At 51.1% G+C, this 19,591-nt stretch overlaps 1 protein-coding gene across 5 annotated transcripts in view; it reads right to left on the bottom strand.

Moving 5' to 3' along the window:
- SOX5 (SRY-box transcription factor 5) overlaps positions 1–19,591 on the bottom strand; it is a 311,081-nt gene that overhangs the window by 149,671 nt on the left and 141,819 nt on the right. For all 5 annotated transcript variants that reach the window (XM_077267202.1, XM_077267204.1, XM_077267205.1 and 2 more), the window contains one exon: positions 9,527–9,613. In XM_077267202.1, the coding sequence (XP_077123317.1) occupies positions 9,527–9,613 (87 nt within the window). The remainder of the gene's footprint in view (positions 1–9,526; positions 9,614–19,591) is intronic.

Genomic DNA, 19,591 nt, shown 5'->3' with positions numbered 1-19,591 from the left:
TAACAGGGAGTAATAGATTGTAGTCTCCTCCCCCAGTAATGGCTGATAACAGGGAGTAATAGACTGTAGTCTCCTCCCCCAGTACTGGCTGATAACAGGGAGTAATAGACTGTAGGCTCCACCCCCAGTACTGGCTGATAACAGGGAGTGACAGACTGCAGTGCCATGTGCGCCTCCCAGTGGCGGGGTATATTCCGGGCCTCCGCTGCGTCTGGATATGTGGCCGTACCTGCAGATGGTTGCCCCCCTTCTCCTGAGATCAGCGTCGGACCCTGGCGGTGACGTCCCCCGCTCCTCGCTATTGTTCCTGTGCACTGAGATCTGACGTCTCCTCGCTGCGCTGAGCCAAGTGGAATAATTGTGAGATCTCGGGGCGGATAATGACTTGGGGCAAGTTAATCTTGTTACCTCCAATTAGGAGATGGGTGAATCCCCTTAAAATTATCCACAAAATCAGCCCCCCATCCCCTCCCCCACAGGACAGACCCCACACTGGAGACTCCTAATTATCCTGACACATTTCTCCCACCTCCTGCGCGCTTTCTAGCATTTTCACATCACTATTTTCACTTTTCACTTTTTCTAATTTGGAAATAATCTGAAGAATAACAACATGAAAAATGATGACGTCTCACTTAGCACATGGATGCGTGCGGCGCCGTGTGCCATCTGGAGGTGAACGGTCTGCGGTCCGATATACGGATATGATAATGGGCGCGTCTGAGCACGCTGCGATCCACTCGTGTGCCATCTGGAGGTGAACGGTCTGCGGTCCGATATGGTGATAATGGGCGCGTCTGAGTACGCTGTGATCCACTCGTGTGCCATCTGGAGGTGAACGGTCTGCGGTCCGATATACGGATGTGATAATGTGCGCGTCTGAGCACGCTGCGATCCACTCGTGTGCCATCTGGAGGTGAACGGTCTGCGGTCCGATATACGGATATGATAATGGGCGCGTCTGAGCACGCTGCGATCCACTCGTGTGCCATCTGGAGGTGAACGGTCTGCGGTCCGATATACGGATATGATAATGGGCGCGTCTGAGCACGCTGCGATCCACTCGTGTGCCATCTGGAGGTGAACGGTCTGCGGTCCGATATACGGATGTGATAATGGGCGCGTCTGAGTACGCTGTGATCCACTCGTGTGCCATCTGGAGGTGAACGGTCTGCGGTCCGATATACGGATATGATAATGGGCGCGTCTGAGCACGCTGCGATCCACTCGTGTGCCATCTGGAGGTGAACGGTCTGCGGTCCGATATACGGATGTGATAATGGGCGCGTCTGAGCACGCTGCGATCCACTCGTGTGCCATCTGGAGGTGAACGGTCTGCGGTCCGATATACGGATATGATAATGGGCGCGTCTGAGCACGCTGCGATCCACTCGTGTGCCATCTGGAGGTGAACGGTCTGCGGTCCGATATACGGATGTGATAATGTGCGCGTCTGAGCACGCTGCGATCCACTCGTGTGCCATCTGGAGGTGAACGGTCTGCGGTCCGATATACGGATGTGATAATGGACGTGTCTGAGCACACTGCGATCCACTCGTGTGCCATCTGGACGTGAACGGTCTGCGGTCCGAAATACGGATATGATAATGGGCGCGTCTGAGCACGCTGCGATCCACTCGTGTGCCATCTGGAGGTGAACGGTCTGCGGTCCGATATACGGATATGATAATGTGCGCGTCTGAGCACGCTGCGATCCACTCGTGTGCCATCTGGAGGTGAACGGTCTGCGGTCCGATAAATGGATGTGATAATGGGCGCGTCTGAGCACGCTGCGATCTACTCATGTGCCATCTGGAGGTGAACGGTCGGCGGTCCGACATACGGATGTGATAATGGATGTGTCTGAGCACACTGTGATCCACTCGTGTGCCATCTGGAGTTGAACGGTCTGCGGTCCGATATGGTGATAATGGGCGCGTCTGAGCACGCTGCGATCCACTCGTGTGCCATCTGGAGGTGAACGGTCTGCGGTCCGATATACGGATGTGATAATGGGCGCGTCTGAGCACGCTGCGATCCACTCGAGTGCCATCTGGAGGTGAACGGTCTGCAGTCCGATTTTCTGATGTGATAATGGGGGCGTCTGAGCACGCTGCGATCCACTCTAGTGCCATCTGGAGGTGAACAGTCTGCGGACCGATATACGGATGTGATAATGGACGTGTCTGAGCACACTGCGATCCACTCGTGTGCCATCTGGAGGTGAACGGTCTGCGGTCCGATATGGTGATAATGGGCGCGTCTGAGCACGCTGCGATCCACTCGTGCGCCATCTGGAGGTGAACGGTCTGCGGTCCGATATACGGATGTGATAATGGGCACGTCTGAGCACGCTGCGATCCACTCGTGTGCCATCTGGAGGTGAACGGTCGGCGTTCCGATATACGGATGTGATAATGGGCGCGTCTGAGCAGACTGCGATCCAATCGTGTGCCATCTGGCGGTGAACGGTCTGCGGTCCGATATGGTGATAATGGGCGCGTCTGAGCACGCTGCGATCCACTCGTGCGCCATCTGGAGGTGAACGGTCTGCGGTCCAATATACGGATGTGATAATGGGCACGTCTGAGCACGCTGCGATCCACTCGTCTGCCATCTGGAGGTGAACGGTCTGTGGTCCAATATACGGATGTGATAATGGGCGTGTCTGAGCACGCTGCGATCCACTCGTCTGCCATCTGGAGGTGATCGGTCTGCGGTCCGATATGGTGATAATGGGTGCGTCTGAGCACGCTGCGATCCACTCGTCTGCCATCTGGAGGTGATCGGTCTGCGGTCCGATATGGTGATAATGGGTGCGTCTGAGCACGCTGCGATCCACTCGTGTGCCACCTGGAGGTGAAGGGTCTGCGGTCCGATATACAGATGTGATAATGGGCACGTCTGAGCACGCTGCGATCCACTCATGTGCCACCTGGAGGTGAAGGGTCTGCGGTCCGATATACGGATGTGATAATGGGCACGTCTGAGCACGCTGCGATCCACTCGTGCACCATCTGGAGGTGAGCGGTCTGCGATCTGATATACGGATGTGATAATGGATACGTCTGAGCACACTGCGATCCACTCGCGCCATCTGGGAGGTGAACGGTCTGCGGTCCGATATGGTGATAATGGGCGCGTCTGAACACCCTGCGATCCACTCGTGCGCCATCTGGAGGTGAACGGTCTGCGATCCGATATACGGATGTGATAATGTGCGCGTCTGAGCACACTGCGATACACTCGTGCGCCATCTGGAGGTGAACGGTCTGCGGTCCAATATGGTGATAATGGGCGCGTCTGAGCACGCTGTTATCCACTCGTCTGCCATCTGGAGGTGATCGGTCTGCGGTCCGATATGGTGATAATGGGTGCGTCTGAGCATGCTGTGATCCACTCGTGTGCCATCTGGAGGTGAACGGTCTGCGGTCTGATACATGGATGTGATAATGGGCGCGTCTGAGTATGCTGCGATCCACTCGCGTCATCTGGAGGTGAACGGTCTGCACTCCGATATGGTGATAATGGGTGCGCCTGAGCACGCTGCGATCCACTCGCGTCATCTGGAGGTGAACGGTCTGCGGTCCAATATGGTGATAATGGGCGCGTCTGAGCACGCTGCGATCCACTCGCGTGCCATCTGGAGGTGAACGGTCTGTGGTCCGATATACGGATGTGATAATGGGCGCATCTGAGCACACTGCGATCCACTCGTGTGCCATCTGGAGGTGAACGGTCTGCGGTCCGATATGGTGATAATGGGCGCGTCTGAGCACGCTGCGATCCACTCGTGTGCCATCTGGAGGTGAACGGTCTGCGGCCCGATATACGGATGTGATAATGGGCGCGTCTGAGTATGCTGCGATCCACTCGTGTGCCATCTGGAGGTGAACGGTCTGTGGTACGATATACGGATGTGATAATGGGCGCGTCTGAGCACGCTGCGATCCACTCGTGTGCCATCTGGAGGTGAACGGTCTGTGGTCCGATATACGGATGTGATAATGGGCTTATCTGAGCACGCTGCGATCCACTCGTGTGCCATCTGGAGGTGAACGGTCTGTGGTCTGATATACGGATGTGATAATGGGCGCGTCTGAGCACGCTGCGATCCACTCGTGTGCCATCTGGAGGTGAACGGTCTGCGGTCCGATATACGGATGTGATAATGGGCGCGTCTGAGCACGCTGCGATCCACTCGTGTGCCATCTGGAGGTGAACGGTCTGTGGTCCGATATACGGATGTGATAATGGGCGCATCTGAGCATGCTGCGATCCACTCGTGTGCCATCTGGAGGTGAACGGTCTGTGGTCTGATATACGGATGTGATAATGGGCGCGTCTGAGCACGCTGCAATCCACTCGTGTGCCATCTGGAGGTGAACGGTCTGTGGTCTGATATACGGATGTGATAATGGGCGTATCTGAGCACACTGCGATCCACTCGTGTGCCATCTGGAGGTAAACGGTCTGCTGTCCGATGTACGGATGTGATAATGGGCGCGTCTGAGCACGCTGCAATCCACTCGCACCATCAGTCCATCCGTAGACACTCAGGGGAGCGCAAGCCGACCTGTATCGGTCTGGATACTATTAGTTCTGTACAGACGACTGATACATTCCTCTGAACGAGCCCTAAGTGAGGGACAGATGCAGCCGTGAGTCGCCTCTCAGCAAAGTGTACCATTGTGTCACTCTCTGCTACATTGTATCATTGTCTGTGTTACAGGGTTTCACTCGATTTCAGAATTTTCTTCTGTGAACAGGATTTCCTTCTTGTTGCTTCTGTTAGGGCTCATTCACATGTCGCCTTTTTCCACATGCAAGAAAAACGGACCGAGTTTCATCAGTGATCAGCCCCATAGACTACAAAAAACACAGATTGCACTTGTATGCAAATTACTTACATGTTTTTTTTTTCTCTTTGGTACATTGTTTCTCTCTATTACAGTTTCTCTCTCTGAAACATTGTTTTTATTTATTACTTGGTTTTCTTTTCTTGTTACATTGTTTCTCTCTATTATATTGTTTGCTTCTGATTGATGGTTTCTCATCTCAATGACACTGTTTTCTTTTTACATTGTTTCCTGCTCACGGTCTCCTTTACATTGTTTCTCTATTACATTGTTATCTTCTCAGCTATATTGTCTCTATTAGTTTCATCCTCTGTTACATTGTTTCTTTATATTTTTCTTGTCGCTACTACATTGTTTCCCTCTGTTGATTACATTCTTTACATCTCTATTACTCTGTTTAACAGTTTTTTATTCCTTTTGTTACATTGTTTCCTTCACTATATTAAACTGTTTCCTTCTGTGTCACAGTTTCCTTCATTCTTTTATATGGTTTCCTTCTCCCTATTATAATGTTTCTTTCTCTATATGACATTGTTTCCTTCTCTATACAGTGAGGGAAAAAAGTATTTAGCCCACCACCAATTGTGCAAGTTCTCCCACTTATAAAGATGAGAGAGGCCTGTAATTGACATCATAGGTCGACCACAACTATCAGAGTCAAAATGAGAAAACAAATCCAGAAAATCACCTTGTCTGATCTGTCATGATTTATTTTGCAAATTAAGGTGGAAAATAAGTATTTGGTTACCTAAAAACATGCAAGATTTCTGGCTCTCACAGACCTGTAACTTCTCCTTTGAGAGGCTCCTCTGTCCTCCACTCATTACCTGTAGTAATGGCACCTGTTTGACCTTGTTATCAGTATAAAAGACACCTGTTAACGACCTCAGTCATACTCCAAACTCCAACTATCGTGAAGACCAAAGAGCTGGCGAAGGACACCAGAAACAAAACTGTAGCCCTGCACCAGGCTGGGAAGACAATCTGCAATAGGCAAGCAGCTTGGTGTGATGAAAGCAACTGTGGGCGCAATAATAAGAAAATGGAAGACATACAAGACCACTGATAATCTCCCTCGATCTGGGGCTCCACGCAAGATCTCACCCCGTGGGGTCAAAATGATCACAAGAATGGTGAGCAAAAATCCCAGAACCACGCGGGGGGACCTAGTGAATGACCTGCACAGAGCTGGGACGATCGTAACAAAGGCTACCATCAGTAACTCACTACGCCGCCAGGGACTCAGATCCTGCAGTGCCAGACGTGTCCCCCTACTTAAGCCAGTACATGTCCGGGCCCGTCTGAAGTTTGCTAGAGAGCATTTAGATTATCCAGAAGAGTATTGGGAGAATGTCATATGGTCTGATGAAACCAAAGTAGAACTGTTTGGTAGAAACATAACTCGTCATGTTTGGAGGAGACAGAATGCTGAGTTGCATCCAAAGAACATACCTACTGTGAAGCATGGGGGAGGCAACATCATGCTTTGGGGTTGTTTCTCTGCAAAGGGACCAGGACGGCTGATCCGCGTACATGAAAGAATGAATGGGGCCATGTATGGTGTGATTCTGAGTGCAAACCTTCCATCAGCAATAGCATTGAAGATGAAACGTGGATGGGTCTTTCAGCATGATAATGATCCCAAGCACACTGCCAGGGCAACGAAGCATAAGAAGGTCCTGGAGTGGCCTAGCTAGTCTCCAGATCTCAACCCCATAGAAAACCTTTGGAGGGAGTTGAAAGTCTGTGTTGCCCAGCGACAGGCCCAAAACATCACTGCTCTAGAGCAGATCTGCATGGAGGAATGGGCCAACATACCCCCAACAGTGTGTGCCAACCTTGTGAAGGCTTACAGAAAACGTTTCACCTCTGTCATTGCCAACAAAGGATATATAACAAAATATTGAGATGAACTTTTGTTACTTATTTGCTTCCAAAATCTGCAAAATAACTCTTCCAAATCAGACAAGGTGATTTTCTGGATTTGTTTTCTCGTTGTGACTCTCATAGTTGTGGTCGACCTATGATGTCAATCACAGGCCTCTCTCATCTTTTTAAGTGGGAGAACTTGCACAATTGGTGGCGGACTAAATACTTTTTTCCCCACTGTATCTCACATTGTTTCCTTCTGTATACTACATGGTTTCCTCTATATTACATGGTTTCTTCTATATTACATTGTTTCCTTCTCTGTATCACATTGCCTGCTTCTCTCTATTGCAGTTTTCTTCTCTGTTACATTACTTCCTTCACTATATTACACCATTTCCCTATTTGTGAAATTGTTTTATTCTCTTACACTGTTTCCTTGTCATGTTGCTACTTTCTCCGTTACATTGTTTCTTTCTCTATTACACTGTTTCCTTCTCTGTATTACAGTAGTTTCTTTCTCCATGTTACATTGTTTCTCTTTGCTATTACATTGCCTCAATCTCCCTATTATATTGTTTCCTTCTATATATTACAGGTTTCCCTCTCTATATTACATTGCTTCTTTCTCTGCTACATTATTTCCCTGTCCCTTTTACATTGTTTCCTTCTCTATGTTACACTTTCTTTCTCTTTGAACTTGTTTCCTTTTCTCTATTGCAATGCTTCCTCCTTCCTATTACATTGTTTCTTTCTGTTTCCTTCTCTATAAAACACTGCTTTCTTATTTAACATTGTTTCCTTTTCTATATTAGTTTCCTTCTCCTTTACATTGTTTCCTTCTCTATATTAAACTGTTTCCTTCTCTATAATACATTGTGTTTTCTGTTATATTGTTTCCTTCTCCGTTACATTGTTTCGATTTTCTTACATTGTTTCCTTTTCTATATTACAGGGTTTCCTTCTCTCACATTGCTTCCTTTTCCATATTATACCATTTTCTGTTACATTGTTTCCTTTTCTATATTACACTGTTTCTTTCACTGTTACATTGTTTCCTTTTCTATATTAGTTTCCTTCTCTGTTACATTGTTTCCTTCTCTCGTACACGGTTTCCTTCTTTGTTACACTGTTTCCTTCTCTGTTACATTGTTTCCTTTTCTATATTACACTGTTTCCATATCTTACATTGTTTCCTTCCCTCACGTTTCCTTTTCTATATTTCAGTTTCCTTCCCTTACATTGCTTCCTTCTCCTTCATTGTTTCCTTTTCTATATTACACGATTTTCTTCTGTTACATTGTTTCTTTCTCTTAAGTTGTTTCCTTTTCTATATTACACTACTTTCTTCTGTTACATTGTTTCCTTCTCTTACATTGTTTCCTTCTCTGTTACATGGTTTCCTTCTCTGTTACATTGTTTCCTTCTGTTACATTGTTTCCTTTTCTATATTACATTGTTTCCTTCTCTTACATTGTTTCCTTTTCAATATTACACTGTTTTCTGTTACATTGTTTTGTGCCTATTATTCCCCTGAAGCGACTATAATATTTTTCGCTTTTTCTTTCCTGCTTCCTGCTTTTTGCTCTCATTATTAGCGCTCATGGTGGTTTCTACGGAGGACTGAGACTCCGGCACGACGTCTGGCCACTGTTTTGCCAGAAATTTTCTGTTTTCCGGGCAGACGTGAAAAAAGTCGAGTTTTCCTAAGTGGAATAAAGGCGCGGTGTTGTGCGGATACCTGAGCGGCCCTGACGGGCGAGAGCAGAATAGAAAGCCTTTGTTACAGGGCGAGGGTCAGACGGCTGAACGTAAACACGGCCCCTGTTGTCTCACCAAATACAGCTGTGCCCCATCTGAATCCCCCTTTGTCAGGCAGCGGTGGCACAAACCTGTCATTCTTGTGCAGTAAATAAGCCAGACCCCCCCTGACCCCACAAGGATCCTACAAGTCACATTAATCTCCCCCCAGAGGGCAGGACTCAATTACCTCCGCCCCACACCCACAATGGACAATAATGGCTGCTGTCAGGGGAGGCACAGGAACAATAAACCACCGCTTGTTTTCACAGCTTTCTGCCATAACCCGCAGTACACTGCTACCCTGTCTGACACGTCGGCGGTGCCCCCACGACCATGGAAGTGGGACCCCTCCCCACACTGACCCTAGAGGCTAGGTCAGCTGCTCTAAGCAGAGCTGATAATGCCAGGTCTAAGTGTCAGTCTTCACTGTAGATTAGCATTCTCTTCATGAACCAGGAGGCCCAGGATGAACATGGCTGTAGGTTAGACTATAATGTTAAAGACCATAATACGGCCTGACCAGTTGGTGGCGTCACACGGCCGTGGCACCATGTGCACATGCGGTAGAGCTCACCGGCCCCCCAGGGATCTTCTCTGTATATGACGTATGGACAGAATACTCAGTCTAAACAGAACTCAAGACATTCCCCTAAAGTATGAAAATACATTAGAAGGGAACTCTCATCATCCGCAGGTACATAAGCACCTCCCGCCTCGCAGTATAAACATCATGTGACACCCATAGTCACTGTTTCTACATTGCGCCAATTTATGGCTTTTTTTCCCCAAGTTGGCCATTCTTCCGCCCCTGGAGGGCAGGTTCCAGGCTCCTCAATGGTCAGGTGAAGTCATGTGACCATTCAGCCCCACCCCCGAGGATCAGAGAAAACCTAGAAACGTACCCAAAATGCCATTCTAGCTTTCTCATTGCCACATGGGACGACTGGAGTTCTCCCTTAGAACATAAGAAACTACAACCACCATCATCAACTTACCTTTTATGTCGCCCAGGTTCCCTGAGCCCATGGCCAGGAGCTTGTCCTTCCAGTCTTTAGACAGGAGCTTCTCGATGCTGGGCGTTTCTGAAAAAGAGTGAGATGGATGTAAGAAAGTGTCCGACCCCAATAATGTGACACAACATAGGGGTACGTGTGCACTATTAGTGGGATCACACATGGGATCAAAGATGGCGGATCCCGGCTTGTCACTGGCACATCGCCTCTTTCACCTGGCGGTTTTAGCTTTTTGGACTTGTGCCCGTTATTTTTTCATCATGACGCAGATAAATTCCATCCCTTACATGTGGGACAATGGAGGATGGGACAATGGAGGATGGGACAACGGAGCATGGCACAATGGAGGATGGGACAATGGAGGATGGGACAACTGAGGATGGGACAACAGAGGAGCGGACAACGGAGGAGCGGACAACGGAGGAGCGGACAACGGAGGAGCAGACAACGGAGGAGCGGACAACGGAGGAGCGGACAACGGAGGAGCGGACAACGGAGGAGCAGACAACGGAGGATGGGACAATGGAGGAGCGGACAACGGAGGAGCGGACAACGGAGGAATGGACAACAGAGGATGGGACAACGGAGGAGCGGACAATGGAGGAACGGACAACGGAGGATGGGACAACGGAGGATGGGACAATGGAGGATGGGACAACTGAGGAGCGGACAACAGAGAAGCGGACAACAGAGGAGCGGACAACGGAGGAGCGGACAACGGAGGAGCAGACAACGGAGGATGGGACAATGGAGGAGCGGACAACGGAGGAGCGGACAACAGAGGATGGGACAATGGAGGAGCGGACAATGGAGGAACGGACAACGGAGGATGGGACAACGGAGGAGGGGACAATGGAGGATGGGACAATGGAGCATGGGACAACGGAGGAGGGGACAATGGAGGAGGGGACAATGGAGGATGGGACAATGGAGGAGCAGACAACGGAGCATGGGACAACAAAGGATGGGACAACGGAGGAGGGGACAACGGAGGAGGGGACAACGGAGGAGGGGACAGCGGAGGAGGGGACAGCGGAGGAGGGGACAGCGGAGGAGGGGACAGCGGAGGAGGGGACAGCGGAGGAGCGGACAATGGAGGATGGGACAAGGGAGGATGGGACAAGGGAGGATGGGACAACGGAGGATGGGACAACGGAGGAGCGGACAATGGAGCATGGGACAACGGAGGAGGGGACAATGGAGGATGGGACAACGGAGCATGGCACAATGGAGGATGGGACAATGGAGGATGGGACAACTGAGGATGGGATAATGGAGGAGCGGACAACGGAGGATGGGACAATGGAGGAACGGACAACAGAGGATGGAACAATGGAGGATGGGACAACGGAGCATGGCACAATGGAGGATGGGACAACTGAGGATGGGACAATGGAGCATGGGACAACGGAGGAGGGGACAACGGAGGAGGGGACAATGGAGGAGCGGACAACGGAGCATGGGACAACGGAGGAGCGGACAATGGAGGATGGGACAACGCAGGATGGGACAAAGGAGGATGGGACAACGGAGGAGTGGACAACGGAGGAGCGGACAACGGAGGAGCGGACAACGGAGGAGCGGACAACGGAGGAGCGGACAACGGAGGAGCGGACAACGGAGGAGCGGACAACGGAGGAGCGGACAACGGAGGAGCGGACAATGGAGGAGTGGACAATGGAGGAGGGGACAATGGAGGAGCTGGCAATGGAGGATGGGACAACTACTGCGATTCAGCCATTTAGTAAGAGAGCAGAGCGTCCGGCATGACGGAGCCTGGTGACTGCGCTGACATTGCGGACGGCGGATTACTGAGGACATGGCGCCTGCCCGATAACGTACCGGGGCTCCGGCCTGAGGGACGCAATCACTACGACCTCGTGGAGTCTTCGCTCCACTTCTCTGCTCTGTTCACATACTTTTCGGGATGATAAAATTGGGAACAAAACGCACAGGATCCATTAATTTGTGCAGCAATGGCGATGTTCTAACGCGCCCTCCACTTTCCTCCGCACATCGCAGGCGGCACAGCTCTTGTATTCAGCCCATAAACAGCAAGCGGATGAAAAACGGAGGTGATCGGTCATCAGAAATTAATCCGGATTTTGGCGCTGCCCAGAGTCACCGTCAGTGAAAATGGATCCGCTACAAATGGAGCAAAAAACTGAAGCGTCTCTGGATAGGAGCAGAGATAAATCCCGGATGGAAGCAGCTAAAAGCTCCTGATCTGCGGTGACCGGCGGTGAGTAACGAGGATCAGTGGGAGCTTGTACATTGTGGCGCTGGATTGTGCGGACATTTCCCCCGGAGATACATTGTACTCCAGTCTCCGCTGAACCCAGAAGCCACAAGACAGAGGCAGCGCCGAGTCCATTCTCTTCAGGAAGAAGCTGCGTTGAGTTATTAGCGGCCTCAGAGCTGCATGCATGGCAGGAATGCAGGAACGCGGCTCCATTGTGAGGGGACAATCGCCCGGGGCACCTCCAGCATCACAAGGAGAAAAGCCTTTTACTTCCAAGTCTATTGTCAGGCGAGTCGGGGACAAAGCTTCCCCCGCGGCGAGACAGAAGAGACCGCAGGATAATACAAAGCCATTCTGTAAGAGCTCTGCTTTCTGTCAGCGACTGGCCGCAGCACACAGCTGAGGACTCGTTACAATGCGTCAGTGCAGAAAGGTTTCTTACCCTGAATCAGTCTGCTGAGCTCACTGACTGATACACTGTCACGAACCCTCAGCTGTCACAATACAGACTCTTCCCCTGACAGCAAGCGGAGGCAGTGATAATGGTGAGGGGAGCACGAAGTCTATGAGACAGTTATAAGGTGATGATCGGAGTGGCCCCTGGGGGGGGGAAGAGAAAGGAGCGTGAGGGGGAAGAGACAGGAGCGTGAGGGGGAAGAGACAGGAGCGTGAGGGGGGGGGGAGAGACAGGAGCGTGAGGGGGAAGGGACAGGAGCGTGAGGGGGGGGAAGAGACAGGAGCGTGAGGGGGGAAGAGACAGGAGCATGAGGGGGAAGAGACAGGAGCGTGAGGGGGGAAGAGACAGGAGCATGAGGGGGAAGAGACAGGAGCATGAGGGGGAAGAGACAGGAGCGTGAGGGGGAAGAGACAGGAGCATGAGGGGGAAGAGACAGGAGCGTGAGGGGGAAGGGACAGGAGCGTGAGGGGGAAGAGACAGGAGCATGAGGGGGAAGAGACAGGAGCGTGAGGGGGGAAGAGACAGGAGCGTGAGGGGGAAGAGACAGGAGCGTGAGGGGGAAGAGACAGGAGCATGAGGGGGAAGAGACAGGAGCGTGAGGGGGGAAGAGACAGGAGCGTGAGGGGGAAGAGACAGGAGCGTGAGGGGGAAGAGACAGGAGCGTGAGGGGGAAGGGACAGGAGCGTGAGGGGGGGGGGAAGAGACAGGAGCGTGAGGGGGGAAGAGACAGGAGCATGAGGGGGAAGAGACAGGAGCGTGAGGGGGGAAGAGACAGGAGCATGAGGGGGAAGAGACAGGAGCATGAGGGGGAAGAGACAGGAGCGTGAGGGGGAAGAGACAGGAGCATGAGGGGGAAGAGACAGGAGCGTGAGGGGGGAAGAGACAGGAGCGTGAGGGGGAAGGGACAGGAGCGTGAGGGGGAAGAGACAGGAGCATGAGGGGGAAGAGACAGGAGCGTGAGGGGGGAAGAGACAGGAGCGTGAGGGGGAAGAGACAGGAGCGTGAGGGGGAAGAGACAGGAGCATGAGGGGGAAGAGACAGGAGCGTGAGGGGGGAAGAGACAGGAGCGTGAGGGGGAAGAGACAGGAGCGTGAGGGGGAAGAGACAGGAGCGTGAGGGGGGAAGAGACAGGAGCGTGAGGGGGAAGAGACAGGAGCATGAGGGGGAAGAGACAGGAGCGTGAGGGGGGAAGAGACAGGAGCATGAGGGGGAAGAGACAGGAGCGTGAGGGGGAAGAGACAGGAGCGTGAGGGGGAAGAGACAGGAGCATGAGGGGGAAGAGACAGGAGCGTGAGGGGGAAGAGACAGGAGCGTGAGGGGGAAGGGACAGGAGCGTGAGGGGGGGAAGAGACAGGAGCGTGAGGGGGAAGGGACAGGATCGTGAGGGGGGGAGAGACAGGAGCGTGAGGGGGAAGGGACAGGAGCGTGAGGGGGGAGAGACAGGAGCGTGAGGGGGGGAGAGACAGGAGCGTGAGGAGGAAGGGACAGGAGCGTGAGGGGGGAGAGACAGGAGCGTGAGGAGGAAGGGACAGGAGCGTGAGGGGGGAGAGACAGGAGCGTGAGGAGGAAGGGACAGGAGCGTGAGGGGGGGAGAGACAGGAGCGTGAGGGGGAAGGGATAGGAGCGTGAGGGGGAAGGGATAGGAGCGTGAGGGGGGAGAGACAGGAGCGTGAGGAGGAAGGGACAGGAGCGTGAGGGGGGGGAGACAGGAGCGTGAGGAGGAAGGGACAGGAGCGTGAGGGGGGGAGAGACAGGAGCATGAGGGGGGAAGAGACAGGAGCGTGAGGGGGAAGAGACAGGAGCGTGAGGGAGGAAGAGACAGGAGCGTGAGGGGGAAGGGACAGGAGCGTGAGGGGGAAGAGACAGGAGCGTGAGGGGGAAGAGACAGGAGCGTGAGGGGGAAGAGACAGGAGCGTGAGGGGGGGAGAGACAGGAGCGTGAGGAGGAAGGGACAGGAGCGTGAGGGGGGAGAGACAGGAGCGTGAGGAGGAAGGGACAGGAGCGTGAGGGGGGGAGAGACAGGAGCGTGAGGGGGGGAGAGACAGGAGCGTGAGGGGGAAGGGACAGGAGCGTGAGGGGGAAGAGACAGGAGCGTGAGGGGGAAGAGACAGGAGCGTGAGGGGGGGGAGAGACAGGAGCGTGAGGGGGGGGAGAGACAGGAGCGTGAGGAGGAGGGACAGGAGCGTGAGGGGAGGAGAGACAGGAGCATGAGGGGGAAGAGACAGGCGCATGAGGCGGAAGAGACAGGAGCGTGAGGGGGAAGAGACAGGAGCGTGAGGGGGAAGAGACAGGAGCGTGAGGGGGAAGAGACAGGAGCGTGAGGGGGAAGAGACAGGAGCGTGAGGGGGAAGAGACAGGAGCGTGAGGGGGAAGAGACAGGAGCGTGAGGGGGAAGAGACAGGAGCGTGAGGGGGAAGAGACAGGAGCGTGAGGGGGAAGAGACAGGAGCGTGAGGGGGAAGAGACAGGAGCGTGAGGGGGAAGAGACAGGAGCGTGAGGGGGAAGAGACAGGAGCGTGAGGGGGAAGAGACAGGAGCGTGAGGGGGGGAGAGACAGGAGCGTGAGGGGGGGAGAGACAGGAGCGTGAGGGGGGAGAGACAGGAGCGTGAGGGGGGAGAGACAGGAGCGTGAGGGGGGAGAGACAGGAGCGTGAGGGGGAAGAGACAGGTGCGTGAGGGGGGGGAGAGACAGGAGCGTGAGGGGGGAGAGACAGGAGTGTGAGGGGGAAGAGACAGGAGCGTGAGGGGGAAGAGACAGGAGCGTGAGGGGGAAGAGACAGGAGCGTGAGGAAGGAAGAGACAGGAGCGTGAGGGGGAAGAGACAGGAGCGTGAGGGGGAAGAGACAGGAGCGTGAGGGGGGGAGAGACAGGAGCGTGAGGGAGAAGAGACAGGAGCGTGAGGGAGAAGAGACAGGAGCGTGAGGGGGAAGAGACAGGAGCGTGAGGAAGGAAGAGACAGGAGCGTGAGGGGGAAGAGACAGGAGCGTGAGGGGGAAGAGACAGGAGCGTGAGGGGGAAGACTCGGATACAGCTGACACCAGAGAGCACTAGCGGGGACAGGACCCGGGATAGAGCTGACACCAGAGAGCACTAGCAGGGACGAGGCCGGGGATACAGCTGACACCAGAGAGCACTAGCGGGGACAGGACCCGGGATAGAGCTGACACCAGAGAGCACTAGCAGGGACTAGGCCGGGGATACAGCTGACACCAGAGAGCACTAGCGGGGACAGGACCCGGGATAGAGCTGACACCAGAGAGCACTACCAGGGACAGGACCTGGGATACAGCTGACACCAGAGAGCACTAGCAGGGACTAGGCCGGGGATACAGCTGACACCAGAGAGCACTAGCAGGTGTCAACAGGTGCAGAGACATAACACAGAGTGGTCTCTGGATGGAGAAGACAGACAGAGACATGTGGGCCGGGGGGATGCAACCGGAGCAGTGGCCGGACCCCTCCAGCAGCCCCTCATGCCCATATACTGAGCCAGTATGTGCAGGCTATTGTCCTCTGTTATCAGCCATGTCAGGACAGGACAGCAGGGTCACCTACCTTCAGTGCAGAGGCATTCCCTCCCCTCTGTGCCTGGCATCGCCCTCCGGCTCTATCTAAGCCCCAGTATTTCGGGCGAGTGGCCTGGCACGGCAGGAGTTAACGGTATGTACCCGCCGCTCTGCCCATTCCCCCAGTCTCTGCCCCTCACATATGCTTCCTCGCATCAGTGCCGATGGCTGTGCCCACTGGTGAACGGTTTGTCCGCCAGAGCCAAGTATTGTTAAAATGACACACTGTCTCCGCGCCCCCCGCACTCCGCCATGTGCCAAATTCTCCCAAGACTGATTCCTTCATCTGGAACAATGCGACCTGGAATAACGGCCAACTATCTGCCATAGTCAGAGAAACCTGGCAGCGAACAAAGCGGCTCCACTCCGCAGCCCGACGCCGGGGACAGAGCGCTGCTCCAGCCAGGAGCCGCCACAGCTTCTAACGTGACCGAAACCCCCAACCTCAGCGATAGAGACCCCCGAAGTCACCCAGCAGCGAGAAACACTGGGGACCTGCCAAATACACGAGCACCAGGAAATAAACATACACGGCTCTGCAGATGGCAGAGGATACCCCCAATATAAAGAAAATATCCCCCCGTAAGGAGACCATATCCCCCGTAATAAGGAAATATCCCCTGTAATAAGGAAATATCCCCCGTAATTAAGAAATATCCCCTGTAATAAGGAAATATCCCCCGTAATAAGGAAATATCCCCTGTAATAAGGAAACATCCCCTGTAATAAGGAAATATCTCCCTGTAATAAGGAAAAATCCCCCGTAATAAGGAAATATCCCCCGTAATAAGAAAATATCCCCTGTAATAAGGAAATATCTCCCGTAATAAGGAAATATCCCCCGTAATAAGGAAATATCCCCTGTAATAAGGAAATATCTCCCGTAACTAGGAAATATCCCCGTTATAAGGAAATATCCTCCTGTAATAAGGAAATATCCCCTGTAATAAGGAAATATCCCCCGTAATAAGGAAATATCCCCTGTAATAAGGATATATCCCCCGTAATAGGGAAATATCCCCTGTAATAAGGAAATATCCCCCGTAATAAGGAAATATCCCCTGTAATAGGGAAATATCCCCTGTAATAAGGAAATATCCCCCGTAATAAGGAAATATCCCCGTTATAAGGAAATATCCCCTGTAATAAGGAAATACCCCCTGTAATAAGGAAATATCTCCCGTAATAAGGAAATATCCCCTGTAATAGGGAAATATCCCCTGTAATAAGGCAATATCCCCCGTAATTAGGAAATATCCCCTGTAATAAGGAAATACCCCCTGTAATAAGGCAATATCCCCTGTAATAGGGAAATATCCCCTGTAATAAGGAAACATCCCCTGTAATAAGGAAATATCTCCCTGTAATAAGGAAATACCCCCTGTAATAAGGCAATATCCCCTGTAATAAGGAAATATCTCCCGTAATAAGGAAATATCCCCCGTAATAAGGAAATATCCCCTGTAATAAGGCAATATCCCCCGTAATTAGGAAATATCCCCTGTAATAAGGAAATATCTCCCGTAATAAGGAAATATCCCCCGTAATAAGGAAATATCCCCTGTAATAAGGAAATATCTCCCGTAATAAGGAAATATCCCCTGTAATAGGGAAATATCCCCTGTAATAAGGAAACATCCCCTGTAATAAGGAAATATCCCCCGTAATAAGGAAATATCCCCCGTAATAAGGAAATATCCCCCGTAATAAGGAAATATCCCCCGTAATAAGGAAATATCCCCCGTAATAAGGAAATATCCCCCGTAATAGGGAAATATCCCCTGTAATAAGGAAACATCCCCTGTAATAAGGAAATATCCCCCGTAATAAGGAAATATCCCCTGTAATAAGGAAATATCTCCCGTAATAAGGAAATATCCCCCGTAATTAGGAAATATCCCCCGTAATAAGGAAATATCCCCCGTAATAAGGAAATATCCCCTGTAATAGGGAAATATCCCCTGTAATAAGGAAACATCCCCTGTAATAAGGAAATATCCCCCGTAATAAGGAAATATCCCCTGTAATAAGGAAATATCTCCCGTAATAAGGAAATATCCCCTGTAATAGGGAAATATCCCCTGTAATAAGGAAACATCCCCTGTAATAAGGAAATATCTCCCTGTAATAAGGAAATATCCCCCGTAATAAGGAAATATCCCCTGTAATAAGGAAATACAGTTAGGTCCATATATATTTGGACAGAGACAACATTTTTCTAATTTTGGTTATAGACATTACCACAATAAATTTTAAACAAAACGATTCAGATGCAGTTGAAGTTCAGACTTTCAGCTTTCATTTGAGGGTATCCACATTAAAATTGGATGAAGAGTTTAGGAGTTTCAGCTCCTTAACATGTGCCACCCTGTTTTTAAAGGGACCAAAAGTAATTGGACAGATTAAATAATTGTAAATAAAATGTTCATTTCTAGTACTTGGTTGAAAACCCTTTGTTGGCAATGACTGCCTGAAGTCTTGACCTCATGGACATCACCAGACGCTGTGTTTCCTCCTTTTTGATGCTCTCCAGGCCTTCACTGCGGTGGTTTTCAGTTGCTGGTTGTTTGTGGCCTTTCTGTCTGAAGTTTAGTCTTTAACAAGTGAAATGCTGCTCAGTTGGGTTCAGATCAGGTGACTGACTTGGCCATTCCAGAATATTCCACTTCTTTGCTTTAATAAACTTCTGGGTTGCTTTGGCTTTATGTTTTGGGTCATTGTCCATCTGTAGTATGAAACGACGACCAATCAGTTTGGCTGCATTTGGCTGGATCTGAGCACACAGTATGGCGGCTCTGAAGACCTCAGAATTCATTCCTGTGTCACATCATCAATAACCACTAGTGACCCAGTGCCACTGGCAGCCATGCATGCCCAAGCCATCACACTGCCTCTGTCGTGTTTTACAGAGGATGTGGTATGCTTTGGATCATGAGCTGTACCAGGCCTTCGCCATACTTTTCTCTTTCCATCATTCTGGTAGAGGTTGATCTTGGTTTCATCTGTCCAAAGAATGTTCTTCCAGAACTGTGCTGGCTTTTTTAGATGTTTTTTAGCAAAGTCCAGTATAGCCTTTTTATTCTTGATTCTTATGAGTGGCTGCACCGTGCAGTGAACCCTCTGTAGTTACTCTCATGCAGTCTTCTCTTTATGGTAGATTTGGATAGTGATACGCCGACCTCCTGGAGAGTGTTGGTCACTTGGTCGGCTGTTGTGAAGGGTTTCTCTTCACCATGGAGATTATTCTGCGATCATCCACCACTGTTGTCTTCCGTGGGCGCCCAGGTCTTTTTGCATTGATGAGTTCACCAGTGCTTTCTTTCTTTATCAGGATGTACCAAACTGTAGATTTTGCCACTCCTAATATTGTAGCAATTTCTCGGATGGGTTTTTTCTGTTTTCGCAGCTTAAGGATGGCTTGTTTCACCTGCATGGAGAGCTCCTTTACCGCATGTTTACTTCACAGCAAAACCTTCCAAATGCAGCACCACACCTCAAATCAGCTCCAGGCCTTTTATCTGCTTAATTCAGAATGACATAACGAAGGGATTGCCCACACCTGTCCATGAAATAGCCTTGGAGTCAATTGTCCAATTACTTTTGGTCCCTTTAAAAACAGGGTGGCACATGTTAAGAAGCTGAAACTTCTAAACCCTTCATCCAATTTTAATGTGGATACCCTCAAATGAAAGCTGAAAGTCTGAACTTCAACTGCATCTGAATTGTTTTGTTTAAAATTCATTGTGGTAATGTCTATAACCAAAATTAGAAAAATGTTGTCTC

This window comes from Ranitomeya variabilis, chromosome 5, assembly GCF_051348905.1.
Source record: "Ranitomeya variabilis isolate aRanVar5 chromosome 5, aRanVar5.hap1, whole genome shotgun sequence".
Lineage (NCBI taxonomy): Eukaryota > Metazoa > Chordata > Amphibia > Anura > Dendrobatidae > Ranitomeya > Ranitomeya variabilis.
This window is presented reverse-complemented; position numbering and strand designations above follow the sequence as displayed.